This window comes from Lactuca saligna, chromosome 4, assembly GCF_052625555.1.
Source record: "Lactuca saligna cultivar CGN05327 chromosome 4, ASM5262555v1, whole genome shotgun sequence".
NCBI lineage: Eukaryota > Viridiplantae > Streptophyta > Magnoliopsida > Asterales > Asteraceae > Lactuca > Lactuca saligna.
The window spans coordinates 224,021,741-224,049,382 of NC_136420.1; the positions used below are offsets into that span (position 1 = coordinate 224,021,741).

Genomic DNA, 27,642 nt, shown 5'->3' on the forward strand with positions numbered 1-27,642 from the left:
ATAAAAGCATTTTATTTTCCCTAAATAAGCTAGTGCTTGTGTCTATTCAGGTGTATTACCTAAATTTTATTAGACACACTCCTCACAATCATCGCTTAGCATTCTAAGTTTAAGTCTAGAAATAAATCCATATTCCTAGTTCGCTTAAACTAATGCTTTGATACCAACTGTGACATCCCCATTTTCACGGCCAGAAAAGACCGATTTTGTTTATGCTTTATAAAAATCAGAGTACTTCTTTTAATAAAAATGTTGCAGAATTTGTTCCCAGAGAAACATGATAAATACGTTATTAAAAACATTTTCGAAGAAACGTATTTTATTCATTTCAAAACGTTTGGGATGTCATCGTTAATACAGAAACATAAGCATAAACATAACTTACATTTAGTTGTTCTAGTGATCTACATCTCTTTAAATCTCTCAGTGTAAAGTGACTTCGTATCAACACCTGTGATATAAATAAACTGAGTGGGTCAGGCTGGGAAACCGTGTGAGTACATAGGGTTTTCAACCCACAATAATATAATTATTATGTTTAAACAATCAAGCAATTAAACCCAATTACCCATCCCCATTATCTTCTTTACTCTTAAGGATCTACCCTAAGAATCAACTATTCCTCGTTCATTCATTCCTAAGGATTATCCTAAGGAATCGGCGCAAAGTCCATCATGATTCCCAGAATGACTGCTCTGAGCACAAGGTTCTGATTCCCTCACCAAAGGATGCTTCTGTGGTCGGCTTGAAATGGGTCTTTAGAAATAAATTGGAAAAACAAGGGAACGTCATTCGCAACAAGGTTCGGTTGGTGGTGAGGGGATATTTGAAGCAAGCAGCGAGAGCCTGGTATGAAACTTTAACTCGTTTTCTGACAAATGTCGAAAATTCAGCAAGGATCGGTTGACCCAACCTTCTTCTGAAAGAAAGAAGGCGAACATCTAATGATAGTTCAGATTTATGTTAATGATATCATCTTCGGCTCTATGAATCCTAGCATAACAGTTGAATTCAGAAAGGTGATGGAGACTAAATTTGAAATGAGCGTAATGGGTCCAATTAATTTTTTCCTTGGTTTAAATATTAGACAGGGACCAGAAGGTATCTTTATCAACCAGGAGGCATACACAATGTCACACCCCGCCAAAGCGGAAACGCAAGGTATGACAGCGATAACGGTTTCATTGCAAAAGATAAAGATACATCACCATAGCAGTATTTAAAGTTTACAACCCATAGCTTCAAAAGAAACAAAATACAAGTTTTTCAAAATAACATTGTTCAAAATATAACTTCATAATAGCTTCAACACGATACAGCATGCTCTATGATGATGAATCTTTACATCCACTTACTAATTATTTCCTGAAAAAGCATGTAAAATGAGCGTCAACTATGAAAATAGTTGGTGAGTTCACAAGTTTATAAAATCGAGCGTACAATAAGGCTTTTCGTAAATACAAGTACATTGCTTCAATGATAAACAAGTTGATTGCTATTAATGAATACAAGTTTATTGCTATAACGAGAAATGAGTTTGAATGTGTATGAGCAAACAATGAGTCTCAACCAAACCTATGACTGAAGCCCTATCGAGATCTATGCTTATCGCTCCATAGATGAATATGGTATCATGCACTCTAGCGATTCGGGCGAGTGAGGAGTTGTCAATTCCTAATAGTGCTATCCATAATGACCATTGGCTCAAAGAGTTAATGGTTAGAGATAAGGGAAGGGCCTTAGTACTATGAGTTCTCATGTTCCGTGTTGCATAGACATACATAAAGAAACATAGCAATACAATAACAATCATGTTTGATAATAATTAATTTACATACAACATGCAAACAGTAGTTTTTCTGGACATGCTTTTCCACCCAATACATAAAAACCGAAAATAGGGGAGTGCGTGAATACTCACGGTATTTCGTGTAGGCACAAGCGTTACTTCGGGATGCACCAACGTCTTACTACCGGGATCCTACGACATCAAACACACACACTAGTGAGTTTCCATGTCGAAATCTAATGCTAATATACTAAACTCTACATATAGGGAAATGCCAATTTATGTTTTAGTATTGGATTTTATATCAATTGGTTTCACTTTTGCTGAAATATTGAAATTTTACAAGTCGTGCGATTAATTACAACCTTGGAAGGTTAATTTTCCAAATTTTAAGTCTCTATAACAACATAAATTCACGAAAAATAGCATTCGAGGGATAAAAATTCTCAAACTTTTTATTTAACTGTTATTACACAATACTAAGCTGGGAAAATATAAAAATGGATTTCCAAACTGTTTAATTATATTTTATGATTTATGGGCATTTATTCCAATAAAAATTGAAATAAATAGAAAACAGTTTCCAAATTTACCCAAACTTTTTATTTAATTGTTATTATATATAACTAGGCGGGGAAAAATATAAAAGATATTTTTCAGTGGGTATTTCTATTTTTCCTTGTTTTATTCCTTTAAATAGTCATAAATTAAAGAAATAATATTAAACAGTTAAAATAAATCATCATAAATTTTTTTAACATCATTTAAAGTATGAATAACCTGGGAAAAATATCAAAAGTGGTTTTCATAATGTATAAACTAGTTTTGGGTTTTTATGTGTATTTAAGTGTATTTTAGTGCAATTAACTTTAGAAAATAAGAGAAAAATAGTTTACAGTAGAGAAAAATCCTCAAAAGAATTTATGTTACCTCCTACTGTACAATATGATATCCTGGTAATTTTTCATGAATTTTGGATAATCAGAACTATATTTCCCATTTTTAGACCATTATAATTACCAAAAATTGGGAAAAATAGTAAGACATGATGAAAAATATTGAAATTATTTTCTGGAGTCACCATTCACAGGTAAGGTATGTGAAAATTGTTAGATGCAATTTTAACATTCTCTAAAGTGGTTTTGTGATTTATTATGCCCTAAACAAAAGAAAATCGAAAATCATATTAAATAGTAACCAAAATTGATGAAATTTGGTGAAGGGTCATTATTCACCATAAGGATCATCCATGAATTTATTTAGGATTTATTGACCTCTGGAAGTATTTTATGTGATTTATGCCCTTGGTTTTAGCAATAATTTTAATAAATCAAAGAAATAATAAAAGCTCTTGAAATTTTCCATATTATCTCATGCATGTGAGGGCTTTCAAAAGGAAAAATGTTAAAAATGTATTCAGAAGATAAATGAGGGTAATGAATCTAAACAAATTAAGAAAGGTTGCATGCAATGATGCATGAAATGTAGATGTGGCTGAAGTTCATGAATTTGTGTAGTCCATTCAGTGAGGTTTTAAGAAACAAAATTTCATCCATCATTCACTAGATATGTTAAGTTTCTAAGGTATTTTTTCTCAGATTTATGGTTGGGGTTAAGGCCATTGATCATGCAAGACAAAAATAGTGATCATAGAAAAAGAGTTGTATGCGCAACCATTTTGTAAAAATTGTCAAAAATCGGATATTTAATATTTTACAGTGAGACCAGTTGGGTTTGAAAATTAACTCGTGGGACTATCCAATACAAAAAGAATATCATGATTCGGTTAAGAAATTACCGAGTTATGGCCGTTCAAAGTCGAACAAAGTAATCTGGCAGATTGCATGTTTGTTTTTGTGCATTATTAGGGTATTTTGACAAGAACATCATGCATGCCTTTGATAAGGTCCGATTTCTAGCACATGCATGGAGTGAATGAGCATCCAAGATGTACTAGAAATGGTTTAAATGCTTTTGATCATGCAAGAACACAAAAGAAAGGGAGAAGAAGATGTAATACTTGTTTTTGAAGTCACATGAACATATGTGCATCATTTTCACTCCTTGCATGGGTTTGATCCCGGATTTTCACCATTTCAAACACATGCATTGTGTTATGGTGAGAATCTACAAACCACAAGGGAAAAATAAAGATTTCTAGCCATGGAAAGGCATAGAATCCGAAAAGAAGATAAAACTAAGAAGAAAAGGAAGTAGAATCATGAAACTATGGAAGAAGATGATGTTGTTTACCTTGGTTATGATCTTGAGGGAAGTAAGAACACTTCAAAGTCTTCAAAATATCGAAATTTAGCAGGGGAATGAGAGAAATTTCGTGAGTTAGAGAGAGAGAGAGAGAGAGAGGAATAGAGTTTGTGTGTTAGGAGGGTGGAGTGTGAGAGAGTGAAGAAAGAAGAGGAAGAGTGAAGAATAGGACTTAATGACTGAGTTTTAGGAAGAGAGAGCATAGGGAGAGGGGAGATGGCCAGATTTTTGAGTGGGTTAGGCCTCCTCTCTCCTAATTTCAAATTTTATAAAATTCCCTCCATTATTTTTATAAAAACCCTAATTTTTATAAAAATAATTCTTTAAGCAATTTTTGATTTATTTAAAAATCTTATTTTTAACTAATTAATTATGATTAATGCATGATAATTTATATTTCTATTTCATTGGTATAATCCATAATTTGATTAATAAAATTTGATATTTGGAAGTTTATAGCTAAATTTTATAAAGTTTTTAAGCTTTAAGATTTATAAATTTGGATTTTGGGCTCTTTAGGGTTTTTGGAATATTGTTTGATATTTATCATCATAATGAAGTATAATTAGAATATTTTAATTTATTTTTAGGGTTTTATACCCTTTTTCAATTATAACAAATCTTGAAAGTTTCATTCAAATTATAGCATTGGCATTTCCTATTGTAGTTAACCAACTTACTAGAATCGTAAGTGTCAAGTATAATAGTCCTAGATCTAGTCCTAGATCTTAGATGGATCCTAGTTTATGCAAGATTTTGACCTAATTTGTACTACTAGGCCATGGCATGCTGTGCACGAATGGTTTTTATAAAGATCCATGAGTCCGAGAATGACCTGAATTGACAGTTGTCACACACAAATAACCTGTTAACAAAATTTGGCATGATAGGAGACTCTAAAGTGAAGGTTCCTATGGCATTTGGCACTAAGTTAACACTATCTCTGGAAAAACCTGCTATTGACATAACACTATATCATCAAATGATAGGGTCCCTTATGTATATAACAGCTAGTAGACCAGACATTATGTTTTCTGTTTCTTATTGTGCTAGGTTTCAAGCTAATCCAAGAAAACCTCACATGGTGGCAGTGAAGAATATCTTTCGTTACCTAAAGCGAAACTCATCTCTCGGTCTCTAGTATCCGGCTAAATCTGGATTCTTTATTCAAGCTTTTTCTAATGCTGATCTTGGAGGATGTGGTCTGGACCGAAAGAGTACTACAGGTGGGTGCCAATTTCTTGATGGAAAACTTGTTAGCTGGCAGTCCAAGAAGGAAACCTGTGTGTCACTTTCAACAGCAGAAGCTGAGTACATAGCTGCAACATCTTGTACTTCTCAAGTAATATGGATTCAAATTCAATTGAGAGATTACGGGCTGAGTATGAAGAAGATTCCTCTGTATTGTGACTCAGAAAGTGCAATAAGGATTTGTCACAATCCAGTGCAACACTCAAAAACTAAGCACATTGCACTTAGATATCATTTCATCAAGGATCATGTAGAAGATGGGGAACGTGGAAGTGCATTATGTTCGATCCTCTAATCAACTGGCTGGCATATTCACTAAAGCCTTACCTGAATCATATTTCAATAAAATTTTACAAGGTTTGGGAATGATGGAAGCAGAGTCGGTACCAAATCCTCAAATCTTGCACTAAAAATTAGATAGGCAAAATGGAGCGAATGCTTGGTCTATTTCGGCTCCAAAATTTTCGAGAACCGAAATGAACCGAACGCTCGGTCTTTTTGGCTCTGGAATTTTAAGGAACCGAAATGAACCGAACATTCGGTCTATTTCGCTTCACTCAATAAAGATAAGGTTACAGTTGTATATTATGTATATTTTATTATCTCTATTCTTTTAACTTCTTTATGTTTTTTTTATTATTTTTCAGATAACTTCAAAAACCCAAAAATATATTTTTTTCTTGCTTTTTTTCAGAAAACTTCAAAAATCCAAAAATATTTTCTCTTTTTGTTTTTATTTAGAAAATATCAAAACCTCAAAAAAAAATTGTTTGTTCGTTTTGTTTTTGTGGTGTGTTTGTCTGCTTATTCTTTTAAATAGGTTCCAAGTATACCAGTACAACAGAATTTGGAGCTGAGGCAGGTATGATTATTCTTTTATGAACTAGTTAAGGGTCCCTAGAAGCATGTTGCTGCATGTTGACCAACGCCTCTACGACTTAGAGCAAGGCCTTAATGATTCGATCTTTACCTATCGTTTCTTCCAAATCAAGCTGATAAAATCAACTCGGTCTAGAATTACCTTACTCTTCTCATATGAGTTAAGAGTTTTTCTGCTTCGTCACGTCTTTATCGCATAAGGTACTTTTGGTTCTTTAGCCATCCTCCTTACATTCTCCATCAACTTTCGGTTCACCACTGTAACCCTTGAGACTCTCGGTTATTACCACTGAGGTTTATGGTTGCATAAAATCTATGTTTGTGATCTTAGATACGTATACCACATGCTGAGTGAAACCCAAAATTCAACACCTATAATGAATTGACGGTGAATTATTATATTCAAGATCTTACTGGTTACCTACTGAAATCTCTTTTTATTTTTTATTTTTGAGTGCTCTGTTATGAATTTGTCTAACACCAAGGCTTTTCTTCCCATAAAGATCCAGTTTATTTTTGTTTTTGAGATTTCTATAACTTCTTTAGTCATTATAAAATATATCCTACCTACTTGTTCAACAAACCACATCGGTCTCACAAGTACTTCTTACAATGATCGGTCTTACATTAAGAATCGACGTTCTATTGAAGATAAGCCACCTTAAGCCTATGAGCCTTTCAATGTTTCTTTACAAACACTTGATTGTATTTTTTAGGAAACCACACAAGCACTTCAAGTCTATCTTGACTTTGAAGGAAGCGATTCTTGTCTGGAATCACCTGCTTTCTGTCTTGTAATAAGACATCACTCACATCCAATACACATTTGCTTTATTTCTTTAACTTTTGTCACTCAATTGCACAGAAATTTTAATTTTCCAATATTCTGGTGGCTGTAAGTTCAAGTTTTGTTTATCTTTTAGCTAAACAGGGGTAATCCTATTTCTTGTAGTGAAACTGAATTTCAAAACAATGATTGAGGATAAGCATTTGGGCGCGTGAATTTGAATGGTCTCTATACCCACGCGTGCTGATGTATACCTAGGAGTAACCAACCTGTCACGTCGCGCTTTTTCAGGCGACGTTTTAGTGATCACATCATTATCATAATGATTTTTCTCTCTCCTGGAAACGGTATATAAAGGGTTTCTACTTTTATTTGTCATTTATTAGCAACAAAGTCTCTCAAATTACAAGGCAAGTTCAAACTGTTCATCTTCCTGCTTCGATCAAAAATGGCATCTTCTTCATCAGTTCACGATCAGACTGCTTCGTCCACATTGCTTTCGATCAAGCCAAATCAGAATATGATCCTCGAACTCAACCCATTTCTGTATGATTCATATATGATACACGTAGTTGAATGTTTGAAGTATTCACCGCTGGTTCTAGCCCTAACGCATGTGGAAGTCGTACCAATGTCACTCTTATCCCAGGTTTACTCTACTGCCACATATGACAAGAACAAAGAACAATTCTACTTTCAAATCAGTTCTAAAAAGGCTTCTATTTCAAAAGGGAGATTTTGTTCGTTGTTACATCTTGCCGTGGATTCCTATGTCATCTCACCAGACTTCATCACAACTACTCAATTGTTTTCGATGCTCTATGAGATGGGTTATACGGATGTGCTCACCACAGTTACAAAGGTTAAGAAGTCTTCTTTACCATCTCAGTGGAATGGATTGCTTACTCTTCTCATCAAGAGTTTGGCAGAGAGGAGTGTTGGATCTGATGGCACCAACAAGGGTTTCATGACCCTTCTCTATGGCCTTTACAATGGTCTCAATCTTGATTATGGGACAATTATCTGGTCTCAAGTGGTGCAGAGCCTCAACACTTCTATGAGGCATTTGGAAATTTCATGTGGTCGGTTCTGGACTCTTATTACACGAAGGGCGATTGATACTTTTGATATTCCTGTAATAAAGGATGCCCTAGTCACGTCAACTGTTATGTTTCACACCAAGAAGATCATCATTTCTGATCCAACAAAGTTCCCTCACAATGGCTCTATTCCTGAGTCTATGTATCGATGTGTCACAACCGAGAGTCATGTTATGGCTAATTACCGCAAACTTACTCCTAAGGAACCAAGAATCCTATCTCCGGAGCAGCAGGCTTCCTTGGAGGCTATAGACAAGACTGGCAATCGAGGGAAACGGGCTACAACCAAGAAGGAGACTACAGAGGAGGATAAGTCTAAGTCTTCTAAGTCAAAGAAGTGCAATTTAGAGAAAGGGGATTCTTCTAAACCTAAGAAGATTAAAAAGTTGGCAAAAAGGTCCAAGAGTCCTACTCCTCCTAGCTCAGAAAATCACGAGGAAGATGAAGAAGAGCAAATTTGTCATGACTCACTGAGAGGTAATACTCCTCCACGATCTCCTAATCCAATCGAATCTCCTCATAACAAACTTCCAACCCCACCTCCATCTCCGAAACAGACAGTTCCAGTTTCTGTTGTTCCTATTCCTCCACCTACCACATCACAAACAACAACTTCTTTTCCACCATCACCACCAGTTTCTTCCATACCTATTTCTATAATTTCCTTACCACCTCTTATATTTCCCAATCCACCACCACTACTATTCCTGAACTGACAGTAGGAGTCAACGTATCTGATACGGGGGCAACTACTGAAACCGAACCTCCAGTCATCACTAAACCTCTTTCACCATCACATTCAACCGATTCTGGTGCCACTCTCGTTGGTACTAATGATGAGTATGACTTTACATACTTCAGTCCTTATCGGCTTCTTACTAATGAGGATGATGATGCTCCAATCACCAGCCAACACTTGCATAGCATTCATGAGAAATTGGATAAATTGCTTGATGCTAGCAAGTCCTATAGTGGTGTTGTTCTAAAATCCTTTTTGGACACTGCCCTTGAGCAATACACTGACTCCATCGACAAATCAACTAAGGCTGTTGATGAATCTACTTCTTCCTGTCAAAAGGCCTCTACTAATGTTGCGGACATTGTTCATACTACTCGGATTTTTCTAGAGGCTCTTAAAGGGCATGCTGATATAAATGTAGCCAGGGTGCAAGTCTTTGTGGATTCGTTTTCCAAGTCCCTTCAAGAAGAGCATACCAAGTTTGAAGATGTTCCATCCAAGCAGAGAACAATTCACTTCTTAGTTCAGTGTCTTCTCGGCTGGAATCTCTTCACGTTGATCTTGCAAAAAAAAGTGCTCTGAAAGAAGAACTTGCTCAACAAGCCTCCATGATTGAAGTTTGGAAGGTTCAGCTAGCTCAAGCTGAAAAAGAAATTGGTTTGTTGAAGACAGAGAGAGCTGTTTTTCGAAGCTGTACAGGGGATGTGACGAATATGCTCACCAACATTCTTGGTGCTCATGATCCTATCCCCACTTTGACCATTCAGAATCATCTCACTACCAAACTTCTTCCTGTCCTTGCATTGTTACATGAGATGAAGGGTTTTTCGGAGAGATTTCTTGCTCCAAAACAAGGGGGAGAGGGTGCTCATTAACCGAAGGCTAAAACTGAAACTGATCCTACTCAACTGAAGGATAACGTTACAACCGAACTGAAGGATAATGTAGCTTTAAGTTCTGGTTCACAAGCCAAGCGAAAGGAGATTGAAGATGGTAGCGGTGATGATGTTGAGGAAACCATTGTTGAGGCTCTCAAAAGAAAGAAGAGAGACTGAGAGTTGGATGAAACTCTAAAAATTACAAAGGAAGCAGAGGAGAGGGAAAGGAGAAACAAGGAAGAAGAAGAACCCTTGAACTGCAAGAAGGCCTTGTTTCCCTTATGGACAAAAGAGGCACTTATCAATCAAGTTATAGAGTTTCCAAGTGTTTATTGGTTGGATCCTGTTGCTTTGTTTGACGGTGACAATTCCAAGGACTCGCAGTTCGACATGCCGATAACATGAAAGGCATTCACGTTTCACTGCTTTGATTCGATTGCCGAGGTTCCTTTTCCTCATCCAAAGGTTGACCGAGAGCTTATTGATTTCTATCTGAAGTGTGAGCAACCTCAGTACTTGACTGGGAGCGCACAGAAGATAATCACTGTCAAGGTATTGAAATCTACGCCTACTCGGAAATTTGTAAATGTCAATTTCAAAATCACACGAGGATCTGCAAATTCGGTGTCGGTTATTTCCCTAGCAGATCATCCAAATCTAAATCATCACGACTGGATTCTTTTGTTTAATATTCTGCTCACAAATCCAAGGGAATATGAGCCGATATTGGAGCACTTGAAGAGGATGTTGGCTTCTTATATCTATGAGGTTGCAACTATGGATCAAGAGATAGTGAGAGTGATGAATAAGAAACCAACCATCAAGCCAAAACTGAAACCAGGAGATGTAAATAAGATGAAGATGGGCCAAATAGATTCAACACATCTCACTGTTATGTTTACGAAAGGCGAAGCTCACAGATTCTTATTTGCTCTTGTTGATAAACATTTATTTTCAACAGACTGCTTGGAGCACATCATCAACATTATTCGTCGGTGCAAGTAGAACTCGGAAGCAGACAAAAAGAACTTCACGGACATGCTTCGGTGGTACATAACGTTCCATCGTCATCTTTTGGCTATCATTCCGAAGGTGTTCAAAACAATAAAGAAGTCTTCTGCAGCTTTATTGAAGTGAGCTTTCAGTTCCATTGACACAAAGGGGGAGATTTTTGAGTTTAATTGTGTTGTGTCATGGGCTTTATATTTTGTATCCGGATTGGGCCTGTCCATCCGTGTTTATCTAGTAGGGTTTTACTATAAGTATGCATGCATGTATGCATTATACGCGGTCGATTATTACGTTTGTTTTTTTGTAACCCTAAACACCTCTACAGTCGAAGTTCTTAATCGAGCTCTTCTAAGGTGTTGAAGTATTAATCATACGCCCTATTGAAATCCATACTCGTGTTCATATTTACGTTCATAATTGTTTTCTTGCATAGAATCTAACGATCCTAATTGAACTTAGTTCTAACAGTTATCTTAGTACATTTCTCTAACTAAGAAGAGGAATCGTGAATATATGCAATGGTTAAATCAATCATACTTCATTCCAAATCAAGTCTAAGAGTCATACTCCAAGATTGAGCCTTAAGTGACATAATCTTAAGAAAGGTTTATAACACTCATAAAATGTAGAGTAAAATATTTTTGCTCTTGTACATTTGAAATTGGTAAGTTGTGATGTCTTGGTAAGGACAAAGACCAACTAAGAACAATTGTGTGAAGTGTCTTTCTTAATTAGAATCCACACTAAATCTTGAAATTTGTTTGTGAATAAATGTTCCTTAACAAAGTGAATCTTATATTTCAAGAGGTCAGTGGGAGTCTTAAAGATCTTGACAAGTTTCAAGTGTTAATCAAGAATAAACTTATTGTTTTTCACTAACACACGACTTGAGGTTTGTAACCTATCATGTTGACATATTCTTATTTCTATGCTCATTACAATAAAAAGTTAACTATGCATGTGAGTTCTATGATTTCTCAATTGTTTGCATGAGGCAAAGAACCTAGATCAATGAAAGTTTCATTGATCAGTATGAGTGCGCTGCTTAACAACTTGGAAGACATGGTAGGCCCTTGTGATGCAAAGTGGCAAGAAATTAAGATTAAACAAGTTCAGTCCATATGTGTTTGGATTTGTCACAAACCATGTCTTGTGATTATGGTTGTTACAAATTCACATGTTTAGGATCACAAATACCATAAAATCTAAGTGTCACAAGGTTTCTCTCCAATTTATGAAAATGATTGTGAGGAAACACTTTCACTAATTAGATTTAAGGAGATAGAATTGTAATATTTGCATTCTCCAATTCAGTTATGATTACAACATCGCTTTTCATAATTTGAATTATGAAAAATGGCAAAAGGGTCTAAACATTTGGAACTTATTTTCATAAGTTCTGAATAGCTAAGACACACATGTGAGCTATCTATGTAAAGGTGTATGAGTTTGAGAAGCCTAGATAAAGTCTTATCGAAGCATCTCGTATCAAAATTTTGAACTTTGGTAAGAAAGTCAACAACTTTTGATTTCTAGAAGTCCATCTGATTTATGAATACATGTCAAACTAGTAGGAGAATAAGTGTTATGCTAGTAAGATAATAATTATTATGCTAGTGGAAGCATAATTATTATGGTAAGCGTTGCAAGTTAGCAATGTCAATTATAGAAAAACAAAAGGTTTCAAATCACAAAGTTGTAGGGTTTAAAAAGTTGTTTTCATATAATTAAATGAGAGGAATTTATACTTCATTTCAAATCTAAAAGCATAGATTGAGATTTTAATCAGATTTAGTCATATATATATATGAATGTTATGTTGGAATGGTTTAACATAAGGAAATTATATATATGGATGTGTTAATTGCGTTCTCAAAATTCGATTATGATTACGACATCCCTTTTCATAATTTGAATGATGAGAACATGGAAAAAAGAAATATTATAGTAAAAGACTGGTCATGTATCATGTCTTTATGTAAGACATCATGAATTCTGTCCTATATGCTTCGGGTATATGATCGATTACATATGGTATAATATTCATCCGTTCTAAATATTTTCCAAATGCCTAGAGCATTAAGATGGGAAAAAATAGATAGAACCGGGTATGACTAAAGGGTTTAAACAACTGTTAAAGGACAATCTAAGGTTCACCGATGATTGGTCACTTAAGGGCAGTTGGAGGTATAGTAATGGACGGACTATATCGACATTATTATAAATAGAAAGTATTCTATTAATGATGAGGTGTCATTTGGAAAATATGGAATGTTTTCATATTGGGTGTTGGATGTTAAGAATATATGGTTAGAAACATTTATGCAAGAAGGATGTTCAAAGGAATGTACTTTGAATTTGATATTTCGCTTCCATGGAATTGTCCTGTAACAATATCCAAAGAATATTTTGTAATATCATTGGTCAAGTCACTATGTCTTTTCGTACCTAGACATTACAAAAGAATCATTGCATGATAGTTTAAAATCTAACACTTTCTAGCAGTGACAAGAATTTGGAATTCTTACACTTGCAATAAGGATTTTGGAATTGTGAAATGAGCATCATTGAAATGTTCTTCAATTGATCCATTTCACAAAGTTTGGACTATAGATAAACATAGTGTGCATGCTTGGAGCATGGCATAACTATTGTTTTAATTCAAGTATTAAGTTGATTATTCGAAACATTATACAATATATAATGAGTAATCAATATGACTTAAAATTTTTTGGGCCATATAGGATTCGTATTATTCTTGTGTTTCAATTTGCATGTTTTGACTTCCCGAATAACTAGGTTATTCAAACCATCCACAGTCGATCTTACTTTGGAAGTAGGTAATGAGGCAAGACTATCATGAATGGGTCTGTAGTTTGTCTAGTTGTTTTAGACATAGCTGCAGTGTTCATGAGTAATCCTGGAATAAGATTCGAGTATTAGATTCAACCTACGCTCATCTGAATCACTTCATGGATTTTATCATGAGTGATTGGTGATACGATAATATCTTATATTCTTGAAACTAATAGATATGAGTTGCAGTTTACAAGTTGGTTGCACATTGATGATATGAAAACGCACCAGTAACTTGGTGTTATAAAACATATCATTGTGTGTGATTTGATGAGTAGATAGCGTAAGAATATGATTCGAAGTTTATCCATTCCTTTTCCCCTTGTAGGGATAAAAGCGATATATGTGGGCCCTTTCGATGAGTTAGTGATGACACCCCTAAGTGCTTGGCCAAGCCTGGACTGAATTGATTTGTTCAATTAGTCGGTCATCATAAATTGGAAATCGGGAAACAACATATGGACAGAGATAATGATTATAATCCATGTCTCAGTCCATATGATATCTATAATGGAGGAATATATGATCCCTTATCTAATGGACACGTCATTGACTAGGTCAGAGTTCGATAACGACTTTTAAGAGCTACGATAGCTAGTCGGGATTTTGGAGTCGTACTTGTAATAATAGTTATTAGACTTATCCAAGTGGGAGATTGTTGAATTAGGTGTCTAACCCCATAACTATATTGGTATGTACTTGACACGAGAGTAGCATGGTCCATTTGGGTTACATATCACCAGGACAATCTAATAGGATAGACTTTTGAAAATAGGTTATGTATGATTTGTTAATATATTATAAGTTCTAATATATTAATATGAAATCATATTATTTAATTAGTATTGATCAATAATTAATTTGGAATTAATTCTGTGATAAAAAAGAGACTAATTAAATATAAGGGGTTGATTGGTGAATCATTTATTCTTATAGTGTTGGCTAACGATACATGATTCCTTAGGTTGGGATAAACCCATGTCACAACCCATGGATGATCCATGGAGGTTTAAACCTATGGATCCCAAGGAATTTAGAAGGTCATGGCTACTAATGTTTACATGGTGTAACCCTAATGTGCCACACTATATAAGAAGCCCTTAGCATCAAAATTTGGCTACTACATACACTAGTGATCATTAGAATCCATGAGCCAACTTTGGAGTGTAAGAAAGTCTCTCATAATTCATCCTTTTGTTCTAGGTGTGTTGTGATTCCATTTGAGGCATTCATACTATTGGTGCTAAGTTCTTAAAGGCCAAATACAACAAAGTTTCCAACTACAATAAAAGGTATGTCATCTAACTAGAACTTTGTAGTAAAGATACTCTGTTATATGCTAGTTAGGATGATGCTTTGGAAAATTAAAGTTTGCATGCATATTACAGAAAACATAGATCCTAAACATCTAAGGTTGCATGTACACCATAGGAGTGTTAGAATGCTCAAAAGCCAACACTCCATACTAAGATATTCTCCACCTCTATCAGAACGGAGCATCTTGATCTTAATTCCCAATTGATTATCGACTTCGTGCTTCAACTCTTTGAACCTTTAAAGGGTTTATGGTTTATGTTTGATTAAGTAGATATACCCATATATGCTATAATCATCAGTAAATGTCACGTAGTCTCGATTAGCATCCCATGGCAGATCTGAAAGGCTTACATATATATGTATGGATCAGATCTACTAATCCTTCATATAATTCATATGTTCCAATGAAAGGTGATTTTTTCATCTTGCAATCAACAAGACTCGCATTCACCATCTGAACCCAAGTCAAATGATTCCAACGCTCAATCCTTTTGGATTTGGGCGATGTGTTTCTTGTTTATATGTCCAATACGACAATCTCACAAAAATGCTTTGTCTACACCATTAGACGAATCAATATTGAATACACTATTGTGTAAGTTATGAACACATACGATAGTTTCATACACATGATTACAAGGAAAAGATAAAAACACCATTTTTTAAAACCAAAGTAGAACCGTTGTTATTATCAAATGAAAAACGATATCCTTGTCTAAATAAAGCACGAAATAAAATAATATATCTAGTCATATTTGAAGCATAACAAAAATTAACTAAATCAACTATAAAACCACCATCTAGAACAAGTCCATAAGTCCTAATCTTGGTAACATGTGAAGTACGCCTATTCTCTATGACCAAGTTCAAGCTTCCATACTCCACTTCCTCACTTTCTCTTAAACAATGCAAATCAGGAAAAAAAAAATATGGAAACCACATCCTTTATCAAGGAACCAATATTGAGAAAGTTGTGTGTTATTGATCTAGATAATGTAAATACCTGAAGAAGGCTTGGTCATTCCTTCTTTCATCTCTTGAAGGTATTTTGGGTAGCTTCTCTTCTAATAACCCTTTTCACTGTAATGAAAGTTGGTGGCCTCTTTCGGATCGCTAACAAAAAAATATATCATAATTGGCTTTCCCATTGACCTATTATTGGACGCCCCAACATAGGCTTCCCTTTCTTACTGGGTCAGGCATTTGGCTTCCTTTTCTTTCCCCTATCGTGATTGATGTGGTCAGGATAGGATCACTTGTCACAGAAGGGACACAAGTCTTCTTCATTCTCGATTCAACAGTTTGCAACAAGTTGTGGAGTTGAGTCAATGTTTTCTATGTGTTGTTTGAATAATAGCTCAACATGAACTGATCATACTAGTAGGTAAGGAGTTTAAGTCCATGTCAATTGCCAGATTCTTATCGAATTTCACATTGAGTTTCTCTAACCTTTTCACATACCTCTGCATATTTTGCACATGAGCGCATACATATTCTCCTTGCTTTAGCTTAACATGCCATTAAGTACTTAACAGCCTCATAATATCCTTGTCTTGCCTTATCATGGAACTTATGCAAGATCCAAGTCATTTCGTACTGCCAATAGTCCTCATGGAACTTTTGTAGCTCAACTACCATGGTTGCAAAAATGATACAAGCAACCTTAGTGTCATTTCCAATATGTTGTTATGAAGAGTTAATTCCTCCAGAGCAGCAGCCAATTCAACAATATCAATAATGGTTTTTATTGATAACACACTCTTTGTTCTCATAACAAAGAGTCATCTTCAAGTTTCTCATCTAGTCCATGTAGATTGGACCATTGAGCTTTTCCTGTGACATAATCGTTAAGAGAGTGAAGTTTGAATTTGGAGTAGAGTTTTGAGTATCAGAGGTTTCACCATTTCCATACATATGTATGTCCTTAATATTTTAACCCAAATTAGTATTAAATGCTAGGATCTAAATATAATTCTAAATGAGAAGAGGGATGTCATAATCCGATTACGAGTTTATTTAGGTAGGCACAATTCCAATTTCAATATAATATGAAATTCCTTGAACTTTTGAGATCCATTGAATCTTATCAATTACATGTTTACTATTAGATTATGCTCTTCTAATTGTGACTGGGACACTGAGGATTGCTAATTAGATGTGAATAACCATGCAAACATGCATGACATACTCAAGGTCATTTATGATCTCACATTGATGTGATGGTAAACCAAGCTCACTCCATAAACAATTATAAAATTGATTATGTGCCATCATTTCAACTTCGTAGTCCCACATTAGTATGATGGTTAACCACATACGCTCCATTAACAATTTAGCAAAGAAATGATGTTAGTTTTCATGGACTAACATACATTACAAATTTTTACTAAAGTAACTAGAGTGATATTTTGTTGAAGATTGTTCCAGTACTTTATTAATTATTCTTTTAATATTTTTCTGTCCTATCAAACTCGTTCGGCTAACGACTATCCACCACACAAAGAAGTGGTGGGTGAAAAGGACACCCATTCAACGGTCATTTTATAGGTTGTTTCCTTATACCTCTCTTATATAGTACAGCTTCATGAATGAGGTCTACTATTGATTCGATTGACTTTTTTCATACATATAATAATTAAGTTCTTATGCATATGTATATAGTGTATTTTAAACATTTTAAAATCTTCAAGGTTTAAAATTAATTTTATGTTAACTATTATTTAATTAATCTTTTAACCCAATTAATTATTGATCCTTACCTTTTATTTAAACTATTAATTAAATTAATTAAATATTTTAAATAATTTATGGATTTAATATTTATTTATTGATTAACATTAATTAAATTAAATAATAAAGTCCATGCGAATAATGCATTCAATTATCTTATAAGTAAAAACTATGTTTCCATGTTTATCTCCTTCAAACTCAGATTCGGGCTTTTAATCATATAAGACAATTAAAAATCATATTTTTAACATAACCAAGACCATATAATGACTAAATAGAACTTACTCATCGTATAATGTAGGAAAAATTAGCAGAAACCAAAAATCACGAAAAGTACGATGTGCCATTTTTTTTTTATTTCATTTCATGTACAATAAATTGTGAGACCTTGCTCTGATATCACTGATGGTTTTAATAGGTTACAAAAAACTATGTACTTACGGAAAAATTTAACTATTAAGGGTACATACAACCTATTATGATCTATGTCTCAACACACACTAAAAGCAATATACAATGAGCTTCTAGAACCCTATTATAATCACAATTCATGAGTTTAAGGTTACGTACATTTTGAATTGTTATTGTAAACAATTTCTTGAATCTTTCCTTGTAGATCATCCGAAACCAAACACTAAACGTATGATGTCTCTAATGACTCACACCCAAAGCTAGAAACTAAAAGACTATTAGGACAGAGGAGAGGGGAAATGTTTTTCGGCTAGGGTATCTCTAAGATGCAGTGGCCAAAAATTATAAGGCTATGGTCCCTTTATATAACTGCTACGAATCCCTAAAAACTCTAGATTTGAACATAAAATAATATTATTTCAAATCCTAGTAGTTATCTATTTTGCTTATATTAAATGGTGCATTAGATTGCCTTAAAAGGCATCTAAAAACCGTCCATCATAAGAGATTTAGTGAATCTCTCATTTGCTTAACTATTAAGCAATTACAATGCAACCATTGCACTTCTAATTAATTCCAAAATAATTCTGATTAATTCTTAGTTAATTTAATCTATATTTAATTAATATATTAATCATATAATAAACTAATAAAATATTTCATCTCTCTACAAATATCATTCTAATCAATCTCTAATTACAAGGGCAACTAAAAATGATTTTCCTTCTAATTACAAGTTTATACCAATTTAGTTATAAAATTAGATACATTAATCCAACACAAGAGTCATCAGAACTTGGCAAGTGACATCAGATTTGTTTTAAGTCATGACAAATATCGCATGTTTCCCTGACACTTATCAATTATTTCGTGAGGAAACAATGGAAGGTCATGCAAATATAATAACCCTTGGAAAGTCTTAGTACTTAATCCGAAATGGAAAGATGTGCAAATGAAATAGGCTAAATCCGCTGCAAGAAAAGAATAAAAACATCATCAATCAGTTACAAAACTTCTTTCGATGCTCGTGTCAGGTTAAACTTAAATGGAGATCATGAGCCTGAGTCATAAGAAATTGTTCGCTCGATGGGTAAAGACAATGAAAAAATGAACGAAAGGGTCCTCTCTCTCTCTCTCTTGTAGAAACTCAAAAACACACTTCTTGATCATAAAAAACTCACAAGCCGAAAGGGGTTGGTAGTTTCCGGATGTGAAGGATCAGTAGTTCAAGGTAGATGGTAGTAGTGACTGTGAAGGTTTTGGGTGTTCGATTACAGAGGCGCGACTAGTAGTTGTCAGAGGTTGAAGGCGAGGTTCTTTTTGGTGAGGCCGATAGTGGTGATGATAATGAACGGTGGTGGTGGTTGTTCTCGATATTGTAGCAAGGGTGTACCCCATCCCCATCTCTCTTGCTCGGATTCCCTCCAACCTACCCTCCCATCTAGTTTGGGTTCAAACCATCTCCTACATTTAGTGCGGTGACTCCCCCCTTCATAAATTTGCCTTGATACACTGATCTATCAAGGTTCAAATGTCCGGGCAGTTAAAGATGTGGTCCTCAAGTGTGATTATAGGTATTAGACAAGTTTTTCTGTAACAACGTAAAATTTAAAACAATTTTTCCTATGCGTGTGTACGAATCATGCCGGCGCCTTCCCGCGATCATCACTGGTGCCTGAAACACATAACACATAACACTGTAAGTATAAAGCTTAGTGAGTTCCCCAAAATACCATACATAACACATACTAGCCACTCAAGGCTATAACTCTATGGGCCCATGGGCCCTAACTCTGTGGACCCTCTGGTCCTAGCTCTGTGAACCTTCCGGTTCTAACTCTGATATACTATAATATACACATGACATAAATCATATAGACATAATGCTGTGCAACACTTCACATAATAGCATATAGTGACTCTGTCACATGACTCTAATTACCCCTCAAGGTAAAGTATAGTGAGAAGACTCACCTCATATGTCTCGGTAAATCTCTGACTCGGTAGAAATACGATCTAGCCTCCACCTAATCACATAAAGTAATACTCTCATAAATATAACTCTCATGACTAGAATCAACCCTCTCTAGGCATCCTCAGAAGGGTAAAAGACCATTTTACCCCTCCTTTGGCTCAAAGGCCCTCATTGTTGCTAAACCCTAAAAGTTAACCAAAGTCAATGGTCAAACTTTGACCCGACTCATCGAGTGCACTTGGGCAACTCGGCGAGTCCACATGTGTCCACTAACTCCCTAGTCTCATTTGGCATGTCGAGTCCCTTCCCTTGCTCGACGAGTCACACCTGGCATGAATCGTGGGGCTACCCCGACTCAACTCGCCGAGTCTCAAGATCAACTCGGCGAGTTCCATCTTGAACTCCAGTCCTCCAATTCCTCTCTGACTCACTGAGTTATTCCCCTAACTCGGTGAGTCTACTTGCTGAGTGATTTACGGGAAACCCTAACCCTACTCGCCGAGTCTGGTCTTTGGACTCAGCGAGTTCATGCCATGCAAAAACTCTATTGACCTCCCGAGGTCAGATTTGTTCCTTAAACCCATAGATCTGACCTTCCCAAGCATGATAATCACGTAAAGTTCAGACCTTGACACTCATATAACATCTAGATGGTCCTACTTGGTGATTTAGGCCCAAAAATAAACTTCTAAGTTCATGGCTCCCAAAATAACTCATAAAGCTCCAAGGGTTAAGGTCTCTGGACCTCTTTGAGTCCATATCCAAAGCATAAATTCAAGAAGGGACCAATTGCTCCACATATCCATTCTCTAAAGGGGTTAGAAAACCCTAACTCTAAGAATCAACATCAAAAACGAAGAAGGACTGAATAATTACCTCAAGATGAAGTCTCTGAACTCTGAAATCACAAGATCCGCTCCTCTTTCAACCTCCTCTTGCCTTGGTCACCTCCATTTTGCAATCACACCAACAAAATGATCAAGAGTGGCCTCTCCTCCCTCATAAACGCTCTAGATCTCTTAGGGTCTCTCTCTAGGGTTTGGTAGCCGCAAATAACGATGCTAAGGGCCTTTAAATAGGTGCCAAACCCGGGAAATTAGAGTTTCATTAAACAACGTGGACTCGCCGAGTCCACTCATGGACTCGTCGAGTCCGGTCATGAACCCGGATGAGAATCCGCGACCCTACTCGGCGAGTCTAAGCACCAACTCGCCGAGTCCCTCAACAAATCCCAAAATAAATGAATAAAAATAATATACCTGGGAATCCGGATGTTACATTTTCCCTACTACGCTGATCATTCCAGGGTTCTAATTATTCTACCTTTTTCATCATCTTCTTATATAAACTTGCAAATATCTTAATTTGTTTTGGGTATCTTTGTGTTAATCAACATGCACATCATGTTCAAGAAGGGTTCAAATATCTTTACCCTACTCCTGTTATTGGTTTAACTTTCTTGCATCTCTACAAATCATATACTTTTGCCTTGTATGTCCTTGAACATGAATTTGATGATGTGAGTAATGATTGTAAACTGATTTCACATAGGTTTAGTTATATGATCGAGTTCTCAATATAGGAATTTGTTATTGGAAACCGATTTAATATGGCTTTCGTTACGGGATTGATATTTCGGTCTAGTGTTAATCATTTTGGATTTATTTTAGTTTTTGTGATGGATTTGATGTCCCATGTTGCAACTAAAGCTTAAATTCGTCTTCGTTTGTTATTTGGTCAATGGAGGCATTTATTGTTTTCAGTTTCTTTTTCTGGTTATGATCTTGAATTCAAAGGTCTGGGTTGCATTTAAAATAAAGTGAAAACGAATTGCTATGGTTCTATTATGAGATTAATAATTTATTATGTGTGTTTATTGAAGTTGTGAATCATTTAAGTTATTTATGATCAAGAAAAATCGAACTCATGTATGGGTTTTTAGTTCCTGTAGTTATCAGGAAGAAGAAGAACATGTGGGGAGAGGGGGGGGGGGGGGGGAGGGGAGGAGGGTGTGACCCTGTCCATATTAAATTCCATTTTTTCATTTAAAAAAATATAAGAGACAACTTTATAAATGGCCCTTGAATATTGAAATGGTAGAAATGCCCTTCATTTAACGGATAAAAGATGACGAAGTGAGGCTTAAGGACCAAACATAAAAAGTTTTAAAAACACATGCACCATCTATGAAATTTTTTAAACTTAGAGACCGAACTTCATATCTGATAAGAGGGACAATTTATGATGTTTTTTTACTTTACTTTATTTTATTTATTTATTAAATCGTAGTAATTTTATTTAATAAAAAAAATAAGGTAATCGAAATGTGAAAAGATGAAAGTTGAAATATAAACACACCCTTTTTATTTAAAAAATCGTGTCACACACAACATTTATTTAAAACCTTAATTGTGAGTTAAAAACATTTATTTAGAGCCTTAATTGCGAGTTAAAGAGAGAACTAACCGAGGTGATATTTATTTGTCATTTAAATTAAATTTTATGATAATGAGATATCAACTTGGTATTCAATAAACATGAAGTTTAATGAAAAAAGAAAAAAATTTTAATTTTTAAATATAAATTAGTTTTTGTAACCTTATAGTGAAATTTGTAAAGTTGAATGGATTGTAGAAAAAAAGTAATAAAATTGTATGAAATGTAAAAATACCAAATAACAATTTATTAAACTTGTTAAATGCATTACGTACTTACCGCTAAATATAAATAACCAATTTCTGGTTTCCATCGTGATAGACTTGTTAACCATTTACCAATTTCAGGCTTCCATCTGCATTTAGACCACAGTAATATATATATATATATATATATATATATATATATATATATATATATATATATATATATATATAGGGTTAGGTTCATTTGAAACCACCTATATTTTGTGAGACCGTGAGACGTATTTTGTTATTTTTATTTTTTTAATTTTTTTTAGTTAATTCATGTTCCGAAAATAATATTTAAAAAAAGAATTTTTTTATTTTTCCAATTATTTTGTATTTTAAAATTATTTTTAGAATATGTACAGTGTAATATTCTATTTAGAATACTTCACGTATTTAAAAAAAAAATAGAATTTTTTTTATTTTTTTTAGTTAATTCAAGTTCCGAAAATAATATTTAAAAAAAGAATTTTTAGATTTTTTCATTTATTTTGCATTTTAAAATTATTTTTTAAAATATGTCAGTATAATATTCTATTTAGAATATTTCACGTATTTTTTTAAAAAAAAAAAAACGGAATTTTTTTATATATATTTTTTATTTTTTTTTAGTTAGTTTAAGTTCCGAAAATAATATTTAAAAAAAGAATTTTTGGATTTTTCCATTTATTTTGTATTTTAAAATTATTTTTAGATTTGGTCTTACGATCTCACAAAATTAAAATGATCTCAAATGAACCTAAACCTAAACCTATATATATATATATATATATATATATATATATATATATATATATATATATATAATCATTTAACTGTTACACAGTTTTTTATTCATAAATTAAATTAAAATATTATATTTTTCGGAAAGTAAAAATATTATTTTTAGAGAGAAAACAATCTTATTTTATATTTCAAAATAAAATAAAAAAACCCTCTTAAAAGAATGCAGATACCTAGTGAATAAAAGCATAAACCTCTGTGCACTGCTCACTGCTCACTAATCTCTTGACTCTTCTCCTTCCTCCCCCCAAGCTCTAGAAAGATGCGCGAACATCTGGTTTCATATCAACCCCAATCTCTATGATAAATAAGATCTCTTCTTCTCCACGAAGATGATGACTCTTTTAGACTCACTTTACTGTGAAGAAAAGCACCAATGGGAGGATGACGAACAAGAACCAGTGCGTAGTTACAGCTGTGTTGACAATCACCCTCAACACACACTCCTCGAACACGACCTATTTTGGGAACACCAAGAGTTATCCTCTCTCATTTCCAAAGAATCCCACCAATGCTTCCACAATAATCGCCACATCAGTCCTTCCGCAAACCACCGCCGTGAGGCGGTGGAGTGGATGTTGGGAGTGGTCTCGCATTTCTCATTCACGGCCCTCACGGCGGTGCTCGCCGTCAACTATCTTGATAGATTTTTTGACAGATTTGGAGAGTTAGAGACGGAGAAGAAGCAGCAGCAGCCATGGATGACCCAACTTGCTGCTGTTTCTTGTCTTTCTCTTGCTGCTAAAGTTGAAGAAACACATGTCCCACTTCTTCTAGATCTCCAAGTACGTTTCTTTTTAAGGTTTACTTGTGTTTTGCTCTATCTTTAAAACTAACTCTTTCTTTTTTCTCTTGAAATTCAAGATGGAGGGGAGCAAATACGTTTTCGAAGCAAAAACAATTCAAAAGATGGAGATTCTAATACTTTCAACTCTTGAATGGAAGATGAACCCCGTGACACCACTCTCGTTCCTCGATTATATCACAAGAAGACTCGGATTAAAGAGTTATCTCTCTTCCGAATTCCTCAAGAGATGCGAGTGTCTCCTACTTTGCTTCCTTCCTGGTAACCATTTCATCACTTTCCTCTCGACTTTTGGTATAAATCATATACAAAAGCTTGTTTTAATGATTACTAATCAAGATATGAACTTATATATATATAAACGCAGATGGTAGGTTTACGTCTTATCTTCCATCAGTGATAGCAACAGCAACTATGGTGCATGTAATTCACAGTGTAGAGCCATGTATTGGAAATGAATACGAATCTCAACTTCTGGGTATTCTTGGCATCAATAAGGTCAACGTCTTTAACTAATCTAGATAAAATAACCAAGCAGTGAATTTTATGTTGCTTTGTAATTATCAGTCAGTACCTGAGCAGAAAAGATAATTACTTGATCACTTTTTATATATCTTTCTTTAATTGAAGTTATAAGTTATAACTTATTTGCTTTAAACAGGAAGATGTGGAGGAGTGTTGGAAAGAAATCCAGGAGATAACATGTAGTAGAAATGGAGGTCGACATTTCAATAAACGGAAGTTCGGGGCAGTACCCGGGAGCCCGGATGCGGTAATGGATCTGTCTTTCAGCTCCGATGAGTCGTGGTCGGTGGAGAACCCATCGGTTCCGTCGTCGCCGGAGGGAGGAGCCAAGAAAAGCCGCAAGGGTGAAGCGTGAGGGAAGCTTTTGTGTTAAATGTTTATTTGATTTGATGTTAAATTGCCAACCATCTTTGCATTTAGTCCACATTGATGGCCCCACCAAACTGAGACTTTGTTTGAAGTTGTGTGGTGAGTTTTGGAGGTAAAGATGGTCGGCATTTTATCCGGAAAAAAATGAAATGAAAATTAGAGCAATGTTTTCTTCATTCCCTTTGTAAAATTTTAAAAAGATGAACATATATGTTAATGTCAATAAGAACATTCCCATGGTCAAAAGTAACATGTTTATATTGGTTGTTTGATTCATTTAAGAATTCTCATAGGTTTGAATTTATTTAAATGAGAAAATCATAAAAATATCTTATTTGTAAAACTAAAAAAATAAGAACATATTGTGAATATATTGTGTGGATGATGATTTGGTCCCCCTATAGAAATGCTGTTTTATTAATTTTCTCTTAGTATAAAACCAATTTACTTTTGACTATATTTTGAGCAATTTTTTTTTGTGTTGGTTTTCCTTTAAAGATGATTAGACTAGTATTAATTGGAGTGCATGATGCATAATCCAATGTTTTTTTTTTAATTTTTTTGCTTGCTCCTAGCTTGCGTTTTCTTGCTGTTAAAAATAAGTTATCATGGTCATATCTGGTTGTTTTCATTTAAGTGTTCTTGGGAGTTCGATATTTATTTTGCTGTGCCATATTTAATGGATGTATTTAATAAAATAACAATTTTCTTTTACATCATAAAAAGAACATTTATTTTCCAATCATGAATATTATGATTGCAAAATAGGAAAAAAGAAATCCCCTTAATTATTTAAGATATTTTCTTTGATAATTTATTTTTTCATGGAAGATACCATATCATGCCTTCAAACCATGTTAGTTTAGTTATTTTCTACTGTGTTTGCAAGTTTTTAATACTGTTACAAATGAAATATAACATTTCACAATGCAAAGTTTTCTTTATATAATAGTTGTAAGATCCGTATTATATGTCTTAATTAAAAAAAAATTAGATATAAAAATCTAAATATTTAAGAGCTTTAAATTTATTAAGAAAAATAATAAATTATTAAAATTAAAATATAATTTTTTATATTTTAAATTTCAACAAATAATTTAAATAAATAAACAAAAAAAATTAATAAGCTTTAATCTTAAAATTTTAAAATTAAAAGATAACTCAATTAATAAAATTGATATCTATTCAATAATTATTATATTTATTGTAATTATTATATTAAAATATTATGTTGAATTTATGAAAATAAAAAAATACATAAAATGATATGTGGGTAAAAATTAATTCAAAATAACCAAAAATTATCATTTCGCAAGTTGAATGAGAATGTGCGATAAAAAAACCCTTCATTTATTAAAGATGATTTATAAAGTTCGGATATTTTACAATTGAAATATTCCATTTTACAATGTATTTTTTGGTGCTACTATTCATACATCATTTTATTTATACCCTTTTGATTTGAGAAAAATGTTAAATTAAAGGTATACAACAAGTAATTAGGAATATGTATTTAATAAGTATCGATAAATATATTAAATATTTACGTTTAGTAATTCGGTGTATCTTCAAATCACTCTTAGTTTCATTTGTATGTAACAAAATATTTTATAATTATATCATAAATCACTTAATGTACTAGAGAGTTGGAAATAAGGATTATATATATATATATATATATATATATATATATATATATATATATATATATATATATATATATATATATATATATATATATATATATATATATATATATATATATATATATATCACCTAATGTACTATAGAGTCGGAAATAAGAAATTTATAACTTAAATTAGAGGTATACAACAAGTAATTAGGAATATTTATTTAATAAGTATCAATAATGTAATATCCGAAATTGCAGGTATACTATTTTGATTATTTCATCATTTAATTTTTTTGGAGTTATTGGAGGGACTCGACGAGTTGGTGTCTTAACTCGTCGAGTAGTGTCGTGACTTTTGACGTGTTTTAGCGACTGGACTAGACGAGTCGGTGCTGACGAGGAAACCCTAATTTCTCGGGTTTAGGACCTATTTAAAGGTCCTTATGGCCTTCATTTGTGGCCACTTACACCCTTGAGAAACCCTAGAGAGCGAATAGAGCTTAGAGAGCAAAGGAAATGCTAATTCATCATCCTTTTTGGTGTGTTCTTGCAAGAAGGAGTGGGAAAGTCCAAGCTAGATCGATTGTGGAGCTTCGATTTGTGTTATTCATACTAAGATTCGTTTTTGGAGGTACAAATCCTTTCCCGTTTCTTGTATTTGATAGATTTCTGGAATCTAGGGTTTCTTTGCATCATTTTGAGTTGGATTATGAAAGCATGTGATGTCCCAAGGTGGTGTAGATGTTGGATCTGGACCATGAGAGGTCCAAAATGTCCCAACCTTCCAGCTTTATGCTGTTTCATGAGAGTTTTGAGAGCAGGTTACCATTTTGAAGGTTATTTCTCCATTTATGG

At 33.9% G+C, this 27,642-nt stretch overlaps 1 protein-coding gene and 2 long non-coding RNA genes across 3 annotated transcripts; 1 reads left to right on the top strand and 2 right to left on the bottom strand.

The window, feature by feature from the left end:
- Window positions 1-1,944: 1,944 nt before the first annotated feature.
- LOC145043355 (uncharacterized) lies at window positions 1,945-23,740 on the bottom strand. Its single transcript, XR_013680986.1, has 3 exons — window positions 23,629-23,740; window positions 22,704-22,779; window positions 1,945-1,981 (listed from the first exon to the last, which is right to left on the bottom strand). It is a non-coding gene; the product is annotated as an uncharacterized LOC145043355 (long non-coding RNA).
- LOC145039029 (uncharacterized) lies at window positions 19,014-21,833 on the bottom strand. Its single transcript, XR_013679696.1, has 3 exons — window positions 20,865-21,833; window positions 19,988-20,040; window positions 19,014-19,688 (listed from the first exon to the last, which is right to left on the bottom strand). It is a non-coding gene; the product is annotated as an uncharacterized LOC145039029 (long non-coding RNA).
- On the top strand, window positions 23,641-25,400 carry LOC145043354 (cyclin-D3-3-like). The gene is made up of 4 exons (XM_078991987.1): window positions 23,641-24,240; window positions 24,320-24,521; window positions 24,628-24,758; window positions 24,922-25,400. Exons 1-4 carry the CDS (start codon window positions 23,788-23,790, stop codon window positions 25,138-25,140), a joined length of 1,005 nt encoding a protein of 334 aa, XP_078848113.1. The 5' UTR covers window positions 23,641-23,787; the 3' UTR covers window positions 25,141-25,400.
- Window positions 25,401-27,642: the final 2,242 nt, after the last annotated feature.